We start from the raw sequence: 18,050 nt of genomic DNA, 5'->3' as shown, positions 1-18,050 counted from the left end.
GTTATAAAAGCTGTTATGGCTGAGGAGCTGCCATAAAACAACCACATCTTCACAAATATGCAGAATTCTCCTTTCTTCAAAGGAACAGGTATGAAACTTCCTACATTGCTCCAAAACAGATTGCCTAACATTGGCCATGTATTTTTTTTTTTAACTTAATAAAGGGGTGATTTTTTACAAAAACTTTTTAAGCATTTCTTCTCTTTCGATGGGTTAGATTTTGCAGTGTTACAAAAGTGCTGAAAGGAAAATTTTATGTGAGGTAGGTTATCATGACTTAACAGAAGTAAAGAGATAGAAATGCTGTAATAATGGTAGTGTGATCATTGTAAGAAGTGATGGAATATCATCTCATATAAACACAACCAATTATTCCAGCAGTTACTAAATCTGCTATTGATTTCAATGAGCATTATTTTTTTATTATTCCTAATTTTTTGTCATATATCAACACCTAAAAATGCTGTCATAAAAACTGCACTGTGCTCATTAGATACTTGTATTTTAGAGTAGGTATTTACTCTCAAATACTCATGGTTTAAAATAGGCAGTACCAAGGCCAGTTTTTCTGTGACTAGAAACATGGACTTCTGCTAGAATCATTAAGCTTATGCTGACAGTTTTTTAAATGCTTTTTTGTGTTTTAAATAGAAGTTGAAAGAAAGTTAAAAAAAAATATTAATCGGAATCTCTCACTAGGGCTCCTTATTGTTATTATAAATTAAATAAGTAATGATAGTTGTCAACACAAGTGCTCCCTGTCTGCCATTAGTGAGCGTTATTTAAGACTTACTGATTTATTAGTAGCAATTTTCAGCAAATGCGTTCTTCGTGGAGTGGGTCAGCAGAAGCTGTTTTGGAGAGGACAATGTGCTGGTCTGCCGTGGAGCGCAGGTGCCCCGGCAGCGACACAACCTCATACACTCCGTCACCTGCATTCTTCATCCTTGTGAAGGGATAGCCCCTCCCGGTGGGAATACGTTTTAATTTTACTGCCAGCTCAGTACTTGGTTGGAGTGAGAAGCCAACAAAGTGCTGATTAATTTCTGCCAACACCATGACAGGGCTTTTGCACGTGCAGCTGGCTGGCTGGCATCGGGCTGAACTACCCGTTCATCTCCATTAGTTCCCCAGTCTGAAGCCACGATGCAGCCCACGGTGCAGACTGCAGTTCCAGTGAATATGTGAGCAAATTTTCTTCATTTAATACCATAGGTAATTCCAATACTGTATATCCAAAAAAAGGATTGGGGCCCCGGGGGGGGGGGGGGGGGTGGGTGGGACACCAAAGGAAATTATCATACACCTAGTAAATATAATGCAATCAGTTTCTCCTTAGTTCACAAAAGCAAGATTATTACTTTTTTTCCCCACTTGTTATTTCCTGCATACAGTTGGCTTTGGAATGATAGTAACTAAAAATACAGAAATTTCCAATGCAAATTTAAAATGTTATATCGAATTTTCTGCTCAGTCATATGACACAGGTGCCTACAGTAGCTTCACTTCTAAATAACAATACTAAAATACACTTTTAGAAACTCTTTCACATTTCTGTAGCCTTGTTTACCCAAAATAGCTGTCATAGAATAATATTACAGCAGATCTACATAGTATGTCTTATAGAATACCTATACCAAAATTCATTAATTACTCTGGCAAATAATGACTTCAGTTACACAGTACAGTGTCCATACATGGAATTGTTCTGGAAAAGCTTGGTTTATCTAGTCAATTTCTTTACAAATAAAACCTTTAGTGGCAATCATTGAGGACTAGAAATATTTTCACAAGTTGCTATAAAAGAATAACTAGCTGCTAAATGAATCTTCCCAGTGCCTGTTCAAAGGATGACTCATCTGCTCCAATATTCTTGTGGGAATGACAGTCAACATTCTTTGACTTGGACGTCTCACATACCTTTTCAGATAAAGCATCTGAAGTCATCTTCATTATTTAAAAAAACAGAAAATTTCAAAGATAAGAAGAAAGGCCTTTATCAAGAAACCTGTAATCTTGGTGTTAATACATTTCATGAATAAGGACATAAGAAAAAAATACTCTTTTTACCAAAGATTTAAAAAAAAAAAAAAAAAAAAGGCAGCAGCACATAAGAGAAGCATTAATTCTCTGGGAGCATTAACGACATTACCAAGCATCCCAGAGACACTGACGACAGCAGCTGGTGTCAGCCAGCTATGACCCTGAACCACCTCAGCTAACTTTGAAGTTGACCCTGCTATGAGCAAAAGGTGGAAAAAAATGACCTCCAGAAGTCCATTCTAAGATGGCTATAATTATCACTAGTAACTAGTAATCATTGCTAGTAATAATACTTAATTGGTAATCTTCAGGCACTGTAAATATGCTCTTTATTGTTGTGGGTGCCCATTAAGAAACTCAGCTGAATGCAATCTAATCTAAAGGGTCAGGGAATTTTTAATTATTTTGCAGTAAGTCACAACCTTTTTTTTAAGTAAGTTTGCTAAAATGAGCACAGATCTATAGCATTTATAGGATTGCAAAGAAATACGTAACACTGATTTTTCTGTCATACAAATAATTATTTTATTTGGACAAAAGATTACTTGGGGAAATCATCATAAGAATAAGATTATATATGAAATGTTACTGATTATATGAATCAGATTATATAAAGTATCTGATATATTTCCTATATGGGACCTACAGTTTATTGATACAGCTATTCCAAGGGTTAGTCCTAAGGCATTACAAAGCTTTGACACTATTACTTTTACTTCTGCTTAATACCTAGGCCATTTCAATTGAAGACCATTATGGATGTGAATTTTTTATAGTAGGTGAAATTTTGTAGTAGGTGTGTAGTATGCCTACACAGTATTCAACAACACAAGTAGGATACTGGAAGCTCCAGTCTGAAACATTACAAGTGTTCTGCAACAACCCTAACGTTGCACAATGGCTAAAAGAAAAAAAAGGCTCAGGGGACAGCAGGACAATGTAGTCAATAAAGATTGCTTTTCATTTTTTACCAGATGACTTTTACATGCATTCTCTAATGTCCAGTCCCTTTACAATCTTTACATGAAGCTTAAGTGTCCTAAATCTACCAAAATTTTAACAGTGAATTGACTGTGTGAGTAATTTGCGTATGCTTGAAACTGTTGCCAGCCAATGTTTCAGGAGGTGGAGGAAGGTGGTCTCTCAGGTGCATGGAATTAGTGTCTTTCAGTGGGCTAGGGTTATCATGCCACCTCCGTAAGTATGGCTTTTGGATGCCTTTTGTCATACACTCTGACTAATGTGTTTGCACTTCCTATGTGTGTGAATTGGTGGATCTGACCGGCAGAAGCAGGTTATCTTTTAATCAATACATAGTTTGAGAATCTACCAAACTGACTCAGTCTTTCTTCCTTCTGTTTTCTTGACTGATAGGGAAAAGCACAAAAATGCAAGAATATGATGCAATGATGTGATTATATCACAACTTGACTGATTCACTTTCAGAAGACTACCTAACAGTAAATGGCACAGTGCAGGTCATCATCCTTTCCTTGAATGGTTCTCTATGTGGGAACACTTTGGGGACAGCCAACCTCACTCAGCCCATTTGTCTTCACCCTTGACAAGTGGGTCAGAATGGGATGCCCTCCTTCCACATCAGATGTTTGAAGCCCAAGTTTTTTTGTTGTAGCTCCCCTGAAGGTCTTCCAGTAAGATGGACATAACAGTGAGACCCACCTTCCTCTCCCCATGAATATCACTGCTGTGTAGGCTGATGTGGCTGTCCAGGAAAATTCTGTTCAGATCAGAAAGGATGCAACCACTGCAGTACTCACAGAAGACGATAAAAATGTGGCCCAAATCTGATGTTCAAAGCTAGGCAGATGGAAAAGGAGAAAATATTATAACAGAAAAATAAGGAGAATATAAATACCTTTTCCCAGATCAGGGAGTTTTCTTTCCTCCCCACACACAACCCCATCCCCTTCACTTACTCCCCATTCTGCTAAGGGTTATCACTGCCCACTGCTCCAGCCCCAAAACACATCGACCAGAGGAGATGAAGCTCTAAAGAGACATAGCTAATTCTTTCACTGAGAGGCAAAATGTTTCATGGAAGTAACACATTATGTAGGACTTTTAAGAAATGTAGACATTTAATGTTTTTACCAAAAAAAAAAAAAAATCAAACTGTAAAATACATCAGCAGAGACGACAGGAAACAGAACACACAGAAGTAAGAAAGCAAAAGAAAAGGCCCACTCTACTGGAAAATGTATTTCTTCTGATAACAGATACATAATTCACTCAAAAGGCCCTAAAACAGTATGTTTCAATAAGATAATGTGTCTTTGGTAAGAAATCCGTATTTGTCTGATACTGTCATTTTATCTCTGCAGAGCAGCTTTACCAAAGTATGTTCCTGTTTTGTTCCTGGTGTTAGAACCATATATATTGGTCTAGGATATCTTCTATCACCAAAAAATATATTTTAAACCACAGAAGATACATTGTTACGCACAGTATTTTATGTCCACTTGGTGTTTTGGGAATCATCAATTGCTTGTTTTCTTGTTCACTGTGGAGTCATGTACTGTTCAAGTGCAACCTAGACTAGTCCAGTAATGGATGTTTGTATTCTATGTCTTTGTCCATATGCTTGCCTGTTTAGAACAATATCACAGATGTAAATAACAAAACCTGATTTTTCCTGATGCATGCAGATCCTCCAAAGTTTGATAGGATATGGCCGAATATTTCTTCCCTTGAGGTTTCTAAACCAAACCAAGGTAGGATGCTGTAAAATTCCTAGTGGTCTAAAGTTACTGAAATTGTTTTGAAGGAGTCCCACGTGGTGGCAAAAGTAGTAACAACAATAATCCAACTCATTTTTCTTCTGGTGCCAAGTAATGCTACTCTGTGAGAAAATAACCATAAAAGAGACCTTATCTGAAAAGGGAGTCTTCCAACACTCAAATTGTGCACATTACTGCGAAAAGTCTGGAAAAGTAGATGCGCAGATTATAAGTACTGATATACAGAAAGCCCTGGATAACGTTGGACTTGTTTAGACAGCACAGCCTGTATTCTAAGTTCTGAGATTTTTGAGTGGGAAAGATTGTCATTGTCTACATCAAACCCATTTTTAATGTCTCGTTTCCACTTTGTTTTCCCAAGTGAGCTGAGAAGCATTCTCAGCTTGTGTGCCATCCACAATACAAGCAAGTTCTCTGCAGGATAGACTCATAGCAGTCTACAATTGGAGTGCCACACAAACAATTACTGACAGACTGTGGCATGATTATTAGCATTGAAAGAGACAGAAGACTAATAAAAGTAAGATTCTGTGTTACTTGAAGTTATGTTCGCCTATACTTCACATTTCAAAATGATAGTTCATTACAAAAAAAATGTCCTTTTGTTCTCCTTATTTACTGCCCTTTACTCCCCAAAAAATCCCTGCAGAAATCTGGCCTGTGGCTTGCTTTGACTGTTCAAAGGGTGTCCTTTCTGTGCTATAACACATACAACTGGAGAATAATGTTAATGAAAAGGTGATCTAGAAAATAGCTGCTAAACTGAACAAGATGTATTGGGAATCTGGGGGGGAATTACATGGGAAGGGCCATAGTTAAAACCATTGATCACCATGACCAAATCAAAACATACGCACAGACTTATAAAATCTACCATGTTTTATGTGCACGTCTCTATGTTCCCAACAAAATAGAAAATACTAGTGGATTTGTGCTCTCTATAAGGATTAACGATGTACTTTAGTTCTCATTATTTACATATATTTTAAATTAAATATCCCTGATGAAGTTATGCTTAGCTTTTCAGTAACTTCATTTAGCTCATGGTACATTTTCCAAGCTTTTGCATGCGTTCCTTAAACAAAACAAAAAACAACAGATTGATCTCTGCTCCTCTGCTTTCTGTAAGGAGTAGCCTGCATTATTCACAGGAATTTTAAATCAAAACATTCCCAATTAAATGATACTTAGCACTTCTAATGGATTTCATAGCTTAATTATACTGCTTGTGATCTGAGACTTAACTTCATTGCAAAATGAGTCTTGAACAGAAAATTATTCAGTCCTTCTTCCTCAAAAATAAGAGTTATAGCAAATTTAGTTCCGATGTTTCAAGAGGGAGCACAAAACACAAAAACTTACAAGCTTTTCTAGTCAGTTTTTGTGTTTGCAGCACATTGTAACAATGTTTAACATGTATAGTAGATAAAATACTTCCGTCAAGGATAGCATATGAAGAGAATAATTACAGAAATCTGCCTATACCTAATATTGTTAATGGTGTTTTCTTTGTTTATGCTATTAGGCCAGAATAAATTTTTATACAAATTTAATAAAACCCTTTGCAGACCACTCTGGTTACCATATAGTCATCATTGGTCAGGGATTGGGAGAAATCATCAAATAACCTCTAACACAAAACTGCCAAAGTGTATAGATGTGAATTACATTCCCTTCCTTTATCTTGGATATTACAGCTCAAGTGATTCAATAGTAGATAGTACATAACTCATTTTCCCTGACTTTCAGTCTTTCCTTATAAAACAATAACCAGGGTTAAAGTTACTTTATAAGTTAGAAAATAAAAAAGTTTATTTTAATCTTTTGATTTGTTTCTATATGATACCTTTTCTAATTTACTGTTCATTTTATTACCTGTCCAGTTGCTCCCAAATTAGCTATGTCAACTGTTTCTTCTGTTCAAGTTGCAAACCACAAGAGAGGTAGGAATTCTTGGATTCATACAGTGATTCCATAGTGCTCTGTGTTGTGAAAACATTGCACTGTATGAATCTGGAATATCTGTGAAGTGTACCCATCAGCTTACTGGTGAGGCATCTTCATTGACAACAACAGAAGCATTAAGTCGCATAAACATAAGCCATACAAGGAAAATAAATACGCTTCTTAGACAGTTGCTGCTGGCATACGAAGTGACATGGCATTTGTTTTTAAAGGAGTTAAATGTATGAATATGACCATTCAGATCATTGACTAGAAAGCAAATGTTTGCTAGAGTCTTGTTTTCCTCACTAATATGCATAAATTGTAAAAGAGGATACATAAGCAGATTTGTTGAGGGCAAACAATACATAAAACGTCAATTGTCCGTATCCTCAAGTAGTGTCTGTAAATGCCATGGAGTGTAATGCATAGTTATGTCGTTTAATGCATTGTAAGTGCGCCTTACATCTTCATTTTATTGTAACAGTGTGCAAATTCAGAGCGTAGGCATTACATTTTGAACTGATGTTTCAGTGGTTTATTAAAATAATGGAATTATATAGGCATAATGAAGGATGCCAATATTCCCTCTGACTTACAGGCAACCCGTTTCATTTGCATATCTATCATTCACAGTCTGAACCCTGAGATCCTCTCATTGTTTTTCCTGATCAATTTATCTGTAAAGAGTATGTATGCAGATGTTTTGTCTTTCTGTAGCTATTGTGATTATCTCATTATTCATGAAATACATATTAACAAGGAATAGGGATATTAACAAATGATTGAACTTAGTTTGACCCATTAGATGAGATCATGATGATGATCCATACTGTTTGTTATGAAGCAGGTCATTTCTAAGGTTACAGTGAAATCTCCTTTGTTTGCCTTTTGTTAGCGTATAGGGGAGGAGCACATAGTTACTGGAAAATGAAAAAGAAAAACACTGTAATGATTTCTGAATGCACTTTTCTTGAAACTCTCTTTGTGCTTTTAATTAGAGAATGACACTGATAGATGTCTCATGCATTACCTGTCTTAGTTTAAAAAATATGCTTCCCTTCTGTATGTGTTTACCATTGTTTCATGTGATGATGTTTTGTGTTTTATTGGTCGCAGCTGAAGCTTCAGCTGAACCTTGTCCCCACAGCACGATAGAATGTCACCTCAAAGATGTAAATGCATAGCATTATAATGGGAGGGAAAAAAAGTACTGAATTTGTAGAAACAAAACTCTTAAGACGATCAGCCTCTTTATGAGCCTCCTTCAATGGGCAGTTTTATCAGGCTTTTTACAGTGGGATCAAGATCGTTGCAATAGAATCACTGCATTGTCTTTACAGGCTCATAGAGCCAGTCCTTCTGTGAGTCAACAAGGAAGCTGACAATTCCTGGATCATCCAAAGCCAATTCTCAAATCTAACGTGGCTATCTCTTCTCCCTTCTCCCTTCACGTTAAACCTATCTAACTATCTTTGCCTCTCCTCTGAGGTTTTATTTGCCAAATCATTTACTCCGTATTGTTAATAGCTTTAAACCGTCTCCGGTTTACCTGTGCCTTTTCTGACATGCAGTACTCAAAACTGAAAGCAGCATTTTCTAGCACTGTAAGCTCACGTTGTTTCATTGTTGGTAAACCATCTGATTTTTATACTTCTCCCCCCATCTCAGTGATTGCGTGGCTTTGCCAGTGTATGAAGGTGCTTGGGCTGCTCGCCAGAGGCACTTACCCAAAAACTTTTAAGCTGTGCTTCTGACAGTTCTAATAAGCAGGCTTTTTTCTGGTCTTGGTGTGCTGGTTAAGGTGAGCCACATGATAAAGCTGGAAGGGCCATACAGCATTGACAGGTATCAGCATCCCAGCTGGCATAATGCTGAATGCAGATCTATACACTGTGTTTGACTGGTTTAGTGTGGCACCTCATGTAGCCAGTGGTAAAAATCATTCCATTTCAGTCATATGAAGACCCTTTACATAGCTCTCTTAATAAACGCAGAGGGATGTAAAAATTATTCACTTATCAGGCCAAGAGCAGTAAGCAAAATAGGTTCATATTACTGCACTAGCAAAATGCGGGAAGAGGTAGGGAGAAGCAAAAATTATTAAAAATTTGATTTAATCGTTACTTGCCGTGGCTTTTTTTTTTTCTTTGCACCATTGCCAATCTTGGATCAGATGTTAGACTGTTTTTTACTTAACTAGGTTTTTTTTCTACACCATGTAGCATTTACCAGTCAGATGATCAAGATTCGTAGACGTTTCCTGTATCTTAGTATAAGTTAACTTGGAGACTAAGGCTTTCTTTCACACAGCACAGTTGTTACAAAAGAGCAGGACCAGTAAGAATGCAGCCAAGTATAAGAACTGGTCTCATTGTTTACCTTTAACATTGATGAGCCACACCTGAACTTGGTTAGTCCTTCTGCATACGGTTAGGAGCATGCGTGTACATCAAACTAAGTCCTTCATAATTAATAGATGTTTCTTGAGTCCAAATCATAACTTTGTAACAAGGCCTGTTACAGAGTGAATTACTTTATGTGCAGCTTTGTTTCCTGTGCTTTTGTAATGGCTAATTATGCGTAGCAGTAATATTACTGAAGGTCATATCGCAATTTCAGAGTGGAAGTAGTGCCATTCATTCACAGAACATTCTCAATTTCTTTCTGCTACTTTAAACACAAAAGATGATGTAGCATAGTCTGATCTACTGGCACTTCTTTATAGTCTGCATATTTTTGAAACATAAAAATGTAGTATTCTGCAGCCTGTTACTGATTTGAAAAACAAGGTAGATTATTTCCTCTAAATTCACCTACAGTATGATTATGTTTAGCTGCAAGTCTGACAAACACACTAGTATGGTATCATCTCACCAAAACAAATTGCCTAATGGTAACACAAGACGAGCCCTTTGCCAGAGAGACTAAGACAGCTTTGCTTCTGGCTGAGATTCAGAAGGATCAGATTGCTTATCACTAACCAGCCTTTCTTATTTTAAAAACCAAACACACAAAAACTTACAAATAGTAACAATTTTCCCTGTGACTCTTGTTTGCTAGTGCTAGTTTCCACTTTTAGATCTGTTGCCTCTGCCCCACACAGGCAGTTTTTACTCGAGCAAGATGGATATACTAGGGAAGAAATGCTGCTGGGTGGCTGGCTGAGATGCTGAATCACACTGACCAGCTGCAAAAGACAACAAACATTAACACTTTTTTCCTCCCCACTCAGTTATGTCAAGTGGTAACATACTTAGACTGATACACCAAATGTTTTACCGTACTCCAGCAGTTACAGACATCAAAACTGTCAGATAGGCATGAACCACAAAATGTTGGTTTAGCAGTATAACATGGAAGAGAATAAGAATGCATATATGTTAACCCAATGTGTATATATATAAACTGAATTAACGTTTCCTGGCAGCAGAAAGGCAGCTCTCAAGATTGAAACATATGTTGTGCTAAGTGATGTACAGCATAAGAAAAGATGTGATCTATTTACAGTCCACTACATCAGACAACAGCCAAAAAAATATATATGTATTGTGTATAACATACTCATAAATGTGTCCTGGTATTGTTATTTCTTTATAAAAATACAGACCGGCACAAATATTGTATCTGATGCCTACGCCAACAATCAGTGGGCTCATTAGGTGCCCCAGCATAATCAGCAGCATGCCATACGAAAGGCAGCACGGGCAGCTTGGCCCCTGTCACGTACGGAAACATTTTATACCCTCTGCTACAGCCTTATCTAATTACAGGCCAAGTTAACTTCAAGACCTTGAAGCCCTTCCAAGTCACTGCATCCAGAACTCCATTACTGCAGGAAGCATACTGTAATCTCTTTCAGCAGTTAACAAACTACATCTCTAAAGCATCAGTGTTTTTGCTACGAATTGGAAGAGCGCTCCAGAACCTCAGTGCCCTAATAGCTAGATACCGTCTCCTAATTTCCAGTTGAAATTTCTCAATGGCCAGTTAACAGCCATTTGTTCTTGTGCCAGTATTGTCCATTAGCGCAGATACTCACTTGGGATGGGAGAAGGCTATCTCCTTGATGTATTTATAGCCCAGCGATATCCCCCGTCTTCAGTTTCCTAGACTAAACAAGCCAAATTATCCTAGTCTTCACTTTTTAAATAGGCTCTCTACTTCTCTGAACATCCCAATAACCTTTTCTGCATTCATTCTGGGCTCATAATCTCAGAGCTGAGTGATCAGACTTACACAAGCTTTCTACACAAAGCATAGCTGTGCCTTCTATAACGATATTGATACATTTCTAGTTTCTCCTTTCTGCATAAACCCAAACATTGCTTGTCATTAAAGACTAAAAGGCACTAGCGTTCTGCACTTAATGAAGGGGTTTTCAAAAAGCAACTGTCATGCCAGCTGCATTTCAGATGGCTGCAGTAAGCATGCTTTCTATTCAGTACACTTTTCAGAATTGTTGTGATCTTTTCTGGCCCAATTGTTTTTCATCACAGAGTATAAAAATGGGTTAATGCTTACCTCAGAAGTGCAGTAGAAGTAGCTCCCAAATAACACCCTCTTTTCCTTCCTATTCTTCTCTGTTAATTTTTTTTTTTTTTTTTTTAGGAGGTGCTGGCCAAAATTGTCAAACTAGAGATTTGTTTAGTCTTAAAACCAAAGTTCCCAAGGTTTCTACCAGTTACAGCACCCCAAGTTCAGCTGTATTTTTGAATACTCACCATTTACGTCAGAACAAAGCTTTTATTCTACTTTGAGTTGTGGATTTAAGCATGATGAAGTTTGACAATTTTGTCCACTGTATTTAACATTTTTAATATGAGGAAGTTTCTCCTGGGTCTTGGTTTATGTTCATCTCAAACGTGCAAAAAGACGTGCATTTCTATCAGCGGAAACCAAGCCTCCAGTACCCCTGAAAGGTTTACAACTGCAAATGCTTCAGTTCCATCAGGTCTGCCAACAACAGCCAACCTTCGACATCATGCTATGGTTGTCAGGTCACGCTAACCTGCCTGAAACAAACTTCACTTTCATTGCAGATAAACATCTGCTGTTGTCCATGTTACACATTGATTAACGTGTATGTGCCATTCATTCATACTTCTGTTCATGGTTCATTTTTACTAAGCATGTAATGTGCTATTACTCTGCTGCTGTATACATTTTGTATACATTTCTGTTCTTCCTTGAAAGACTGTGAATGCTTCGGGCACTCCAACCGGTGCAGTTACATCGAGCTGCTCAATACGGTCATTTGCGTGAGCTGTAAGCACAACACTAGAGGTCAGCACTGTGAGTTATGCAGGCTTGGCTACTTCAGAAATGCTTCTGCAGAGCTGGACGATGAAAATGTGTGCATAGGTCAGTCCCGGGATACTTGCGGCTTTTCTTCTGTGCCTTTTCAGTTACTGGCAGCTGCTAGGGACCACTGCTGCTTACTTGCTGGTTGAGCCAGAATGAGCTTTTTCAATGGATAAGAACATCTGTGTAGACTTTTCACCTCATTTCCATTGCCCCTGTAGCCCTGAGGAGGTATTTTGAACCTGTGTATGATGATGAACCTCCCTGGCTGAGGGTCCTGGGCAGACTTTCCTCGGGAGCTCCCGAGGTTGGTCGTGCTGTCCTTCCACAGGAGGGAGCCACGCTGCAGTTGCATGTGTGAAAACTGAAGGGTTGAGTCATAAATACCTGTTCCCACTGTAACTTTCGGAATTATTAGTACAGAATCTTGAATACTTGCCTGGAGACCTACAAAATTTGCCAACTGCATCAGTAGGACATGAGGAGTGGTGTTAATTAGCCCCTTTTATCCACTTAAATTTCATTAAAACATGTTGCAGCTAGTTCTCCTCCCAGGCACAGGACCATAAATGCAGCGTTACCTTCCCTCTCCTTAGAGGAGAAACTGAAACAATGCCCACATGGTTAGGAGAAGAATTTGTCAAATCAGTTTGACATGACGTCAATTTAGAAAAGGGATGCCTAGGTGAAAACAGTGCTTTAAAACTAGCGTCCGCTTTAAATACCCAAAACGCAGAATTAAAGAAAATGTCAGAACATAATATGAAAAGCGTATTAGGAAAAAAATAAAAAATTTTATCACACTAGGAGAATACACGTTGTTCTCATGTCATGACAGACAGGATATGGCAAAAGTTAGGACACTAGGTGAAGATCGAACATAGACAATAAAGGAAGCCTCATACAATGGCCACCAATTAATACGTAGCCACAAAAGGCACAATTCTAATAACAAACAGAGGTGGAGAATTCCATTAGATGTTTCCTGTAGACCTAAGCATCAGTAGAACCTGTTCTGGATTTTCATTGTGATTTTTTTCTTTTATTTCCATTTTCCAGGAAGCAGAAAGAAAGAGTAGTTATATTTTCATGCCAAAACAGACTATGGGTGAATAAATTATATTTTAATATTCTTTATAATCCATTGCTGAGATTCAAGCTAGAAACTGTTCAGGTTGCTGTTATTTGGTTCATTCTGCAGCCTGACAGATTTACATTTTATTTCGTGATAAACAGCCAGATCCATCCACGCACTGCATTTCACGTGTCTTCCTTTTAACTTTGCTTGGCAACACATTCAGAAAATGCATGATCTCCTTTGACATTAATTAGTTTAAGCTGAACTTCAGTAAGCAAGTCATGATTTTGTATGACTGTGCAGAGGAGAGTAACCCAATCGAATGTTCCTGGGAAAAACCTGCTGTCCTTCATATTTGTGTGATGCAGGTGACTGACATCACTGATATGACATCGGGGCTGTACAATTTCAGCCGCCTAAATAGGCCTAGTGAATATGACACTAAATTAGTCTATTTGGGATTTTTCATCAGCTCATTCAGTGTTTTCCCATGTACACTGAAATGCTAAGACAGCAGCTGTAGCTACATAAGCCAAGGTTGTTAATAAACCAGGAGTCAAAAATAAGTAAATTTTAAATTAATTTGCAAGTAATGTATTTAAACTGTCTTGGTAAAAACAACCGTGCACTTTGAAAATCCCCAGACTCTACAGTAATAAAACTAAAAACCTTTAATTTAACAAGAGCCTTTAAAAAAAAGGAAGGAAAAAAAAAAAAAAGATGGTAACATAATTCACTTGCTGACTTTCCCACCTTAAAGCAAACAGAATCTTCTTGGGCTCCCATGAAAATTATACCGTGTGAGATGGCTGTAGTATCAAACCCTGATTTGCTACATATTAGGTAATTTGTTTTAAATAAGTAATATTCTCGTTGGACTAAAAAAGTTTTCAGGATCATAGTGACCATCCTATATACAAAATGCATGTATCCTACTTGATTTGCCAACTTAAGAAGACTCTTGCTACTTCTTGTTTGAAGTCAGCGAAGTGAAGCAGATACCTAAGCACTTTTCAGAAAACAGAGAAGTTTGTGCTTAAAGTGCTTTCCTGAATCGGGGCTCCTAAGATTTAATTGGGCAAAATGTAGAGTATTTTCACCTCTGAGAGAGCTGATGGATTCACCACCCTTCTAGGTCAAGCACAAAGAGTCTTGCTCTATTGGAAATGCTCATTTCTCTTTTCTCTGAGTTTAAAAGCAGTGTTTGGGGGTTTAAGTACAAGTGAACTGTTGGCATGAACATTTTAATAAGCAGATATCCAGTGACATGTGCAAATCTTATTCCTGTATGAAAGTAATTTTTCCAGGCTAATTTTTTTCCTCTTCAGTCATATATGTAGGAAAGTAAAGAATGTTTGAGTAAGCTAGTTTAATGACAGCTAACAGGGCTTTGTCTCTGATTTATCAGAACTGTTTATATAGTTTTTGTAAAGATATATGGTAAGTGCATGGATAATAAATCTGTGAATCTTAGCTGATGCTAACTAAATGGAGAAAATTTAGAATATTTCAGTTTTAAAACTAACAAGTTACAAGGAACTGAAGTACTGAGAAGGTTTTTACCAGTGAACTAAATGCAATGCATTATACAGTGGGCTTAAATCTAATTACTTTATGCCCTTAATTTCTTCAGAAGCTAAATAAATTTTATTCCCTAAAATGAAATACCAAAAATCTGTGGATTTCTCAGTTAACTGCAAAATTACCTCATATGGACAACTACAGTTTCTAAATAAATCAAGGTATTTTAAAGTTAAAAATCGTTCACTCGACATGCTTACAGTGAAAAAGAATTTAACAACTTGAAGAGCTTTTTATTTCTACAAGGTCTTAATAACTCTTTATTTCAGTGAATACACACACTGACAAGCATGGATAGCATGGAAACCACCAAGTAGACCCAGAGTAATAAAACATTTCCTTTGCCTAACTACATAAATACTGAAATGGTAACAATTGTCACACATATACGCCAACCTGGCAGTCACTTAGGCTTAAGCTTCAAATAACGCCTAGGAGACCTTTAGAAACCCTAATGATACATGGTTAAATGAACCCTAAGAGTTGTCCTGTAGCCACTGTCAACCCAGACTGATAAGTAGCAGGCCTGCAAGCTTCAGCCCATTTTCCTAACCTTCTTTTTTACTTATTTTCATTGTGGTTTGTTGGCAGCATCACACTGATACAGTGAATCTCAGTGAACAGTTGACTACTACTGTCATCTGCCCATCCTTCAGACAGTCACCAGATGGAGATTAGGAGGAGAATTCCTTTGCAGTTCAGATCTGCAGAGGTTTTTTTCCTTGCCCTGGAACCTGGTGTGTGGTCTGCTTATTTGGAATGTTAATTTAATGTTATTTAATAACCTTTTGTTGTAAGGGCATTGGAGATACTCACTGCCTCCCTGCGGTACACTGGAATTGTGGCTTTTGAGCTTTTCAGTGCCTTAAGTATTTAGCAGGTCTTGGGAAGAGTTCCAAAACTTGTGATACTGTGTTGGACAATGAGTCTGGATGTTCAGTGGACCTCGGTAGACTATGTGCCTGTGGCATCAACTGTGTATTGGGAAAGGTGGAGGCTAGATTCAGTTACTAAAGGTTACTGGGTCTGTCTGGTGTTCTGATTTGAACATCTACTTTTGTAAAAGGGCCTGGCTTAAAGTTTTGTTTCCACTACCTACTTACCCTTAAACAGCACAATAAGGGCCAAGTACTTCTTATGTATGTCTATGATAGAGTTCAGTAGGAAAGCTTCCACTGATTCAGGGTCAGTTTCTTGTTCTCTGGTAAATATAATGTATCTATAACATTCAATATCATAGTCCATACGTTTCTTTCGCAAACACTTGGTTTAAATCACTGTAACTCCATTATGTCCAACTAAGCTCTTTTTCACGTACAAGAATCGGGCCCTCTGTTTCTAACATAATTCCAAGTTTTTTGTCTTTCAAGGTTTTCTATAAAAACTCTTCAAGGAAATTTTACTTCTTGCATCCAATATTTATCTCAGTTCTATGCCTGTTTACATCCATCTGATTAACATCAGAATTGCCAGCTTTTCAAATGGCACTCACTGTGCTATAATTCTGCTCAGCCTTGCACAGTATTTTTGGCGTGTCACTTTTCAACTTCATTAATGAATGTTGCTAGCTAATTAACTATTATTATTGTGGAACTCCGTTTGCCAAAGGTAACTATTCTTCTTCAGCATGCCAAATGTTCAAAGTGCCATCTGTAATTTATAGTTAATAAACACTGAGACAACAGATGACAAATGTCTTCCTGGTAATTTTTTTCCTATTAACAGTTTTTCCATTGGATTTGTTTTTTATCTTTTATTTCCCAGTTCAACTTCATGTTGTTGTTTACAATATCGCTGAGGTTTAACCTAATGCTAGGGAACAATTGCCAAAGGTAGTCATCAAAGTAGCACTGCTTGACAGACATATAAAGCCAGACTCACAGCAGATTGCCCAGATTCAGGAATCGATTTGTTTATCTTTAGCCTTCAATAACAGCAGAGAGCAGATGCTGCCAACATGTGTCTGTGGTCTCAGTTGACAGTGGAGTTACTCTGGGTCTACGTGGGTCTATGTACAAATAAGATACAGCCCTTCATTTCAAAAAAAAAAAAAAAAAAAGCCAAAACAAAACACAAACAACCCAAAACTGAAGAACAGGAGTGCCAAATATGAGCTCTGCTAGCTACTGTCTTGTCTTCGTTCAGCTAGGTGAAAGCTGAACACAGATATTGTAATCACATCTGAAAAAAAAAGGGCTGTGAATGAACAACACAGTAAGTGTTGTGGGAGGAAATGGGTTACCCTAGTCATTTTTTAATTAGGTGAACACATGTGGAAAATATACAGCAAGGAATGAGCCTCATTGCATTTTCCATCTGCCCACTGGGAGGTGAGAGAAATGAAAATGGCAGCATAAAGCCAGTTCTGATAAGTTTTGCATTACATTAGTGCTCACCTCAAGCTTTTCATTGTGGAATATGTAAAAGGTTTAACAACATCACTGATAAATACAATCTCATCAATTTAATAGCAGATATCCACATAAATTTTGCTGCTGCTCAAAACTATAAAGGAAGACTATCTTGGAAATCAGTAAAGTGCATTTATATAGCCCTGAAAGGCATTCAGCACTTCCGAAATATTGAGTAATATAGACAAGTCTATTTTAATAATGCGAACCATTTCACCCTGATGGCACATTGATATATCCATGCTATACAAAGCTTTTCTAATGTTCATTAAATTGTCAAAAATATTCTTACCAAAAGAGGATCTGTTACAATCACTTATCCTCAAAGACCATGGTATCTTCTGCCTTTATATCTTCCTGTTTACTTTTTCTCTTCACGTCATAAAATGTATCTTCCTGAAACGACATATGCAAACAAACAAATGGACCTATACTAGTTATATTCACTACTCTAGATACCCTTAACAGACAGTCTTCCTTTACCTTTAGCACTGGAAATGCACCCTTTATTGGTATTGAATGAATTGTCACCACGTGTAGACCTGAATCCAGTGTGTATGTGTTGTCTTGTTTCTGCAGACTGTTATTGTAACCCTTTTGGTTCAGTCCATGATCGCTGTAATGACAGAGGATTTTGTGAGTGTAAGGAGGGAACATCAGGGCCTAAATGTGATAAATGTCTGCCGGGATATATCTGGCACAGCTTGGGCTGTCAACGTAAGTAACTCTGAGAGTCGCCCTTCTCCCGCAACTTTGCTGCCTCTGCATCTGTATGCTATCACGTGCAGCTACTTAAGAGCAGAAAATGAGCAAACCACTCTACAAGCTGTAGGAATGCCATACTGCCTGAGCCTTTTCGAAGACTCCCAGATGAGGACAGAAAATTGACAGTGCCATCCATTTATTTCAATGTTTTCAGTGTCCTCTTTC

At 37.6% G+C, this 18,050-nt stretch overlaps 1 protein-coding gene and 1 long non-coding RNA gene across 6 annotated transcripts in view; one reads left to right on the top strand and one right to left on the bottom strand.

The window, feature by feature from the left end:
* Positions 1-18,050, top strand: part of NTNG1 (netrin G1) — a 158,793-nt gene that overhangs the window by 112,957 nt on the left and 27,786 nt on the right. For 2 of the 5 annotated variants that reach the window (XM_055815086.1, XM_027786492.2), the window contains exons 6-7: positions 4,710-4,775; positions 6,686-6,745. The exons of 1 other annotated variant lie outside the window; for it this stretch is intronic. In XM_055815086.1, the coding sequence (XP_055671061.1) occupies positions 4,710-4,775; positions 6,686-6,745 (126 nt within the window). Of the gene's footprint in view, positions 1-4,709; positions 4,776-6,685; positions 6,746-11,942; positions 12,111-17,699; positions 17,838-18,050 lie in introns of all 5 variants that reach the window. 2 more of the 5 variants (XM_013298992.3, XM_055815087.1) reach the window with 2 other exon arrangements.
* LOC129785230 (uncharacterized) lies at positions 99-17,728 on the bottom strand. Its single transcript, XR_008748976.1, has 3 exons — positions 17,604-17,728; positions 17,413-17,516; positions 99-3,861 (listed from the first exon to the last, which is right to left on the bottom strand). It is a non-coding gene; the product is annotated as an uncharacterized LOC129785230 (long non-coding RNA).

Source organism: Falco peregrinus, chromosome 10 (assembly GCF_023634155.1).
Source record: "Falco peregrinus isolate bFalPer1 chromosome 10, bFalPer1.pri, whole genome shotgun sequence".
Classification (NCBI taxonomy): Eukaryota; Metazoa; Chordata; class Aves; order Falconiformes; family Falconidae; genus Falco; species Falco peregrinus.
This window is presented reverse-complemented; position numbering and strand designations above follow the sequence as displayed.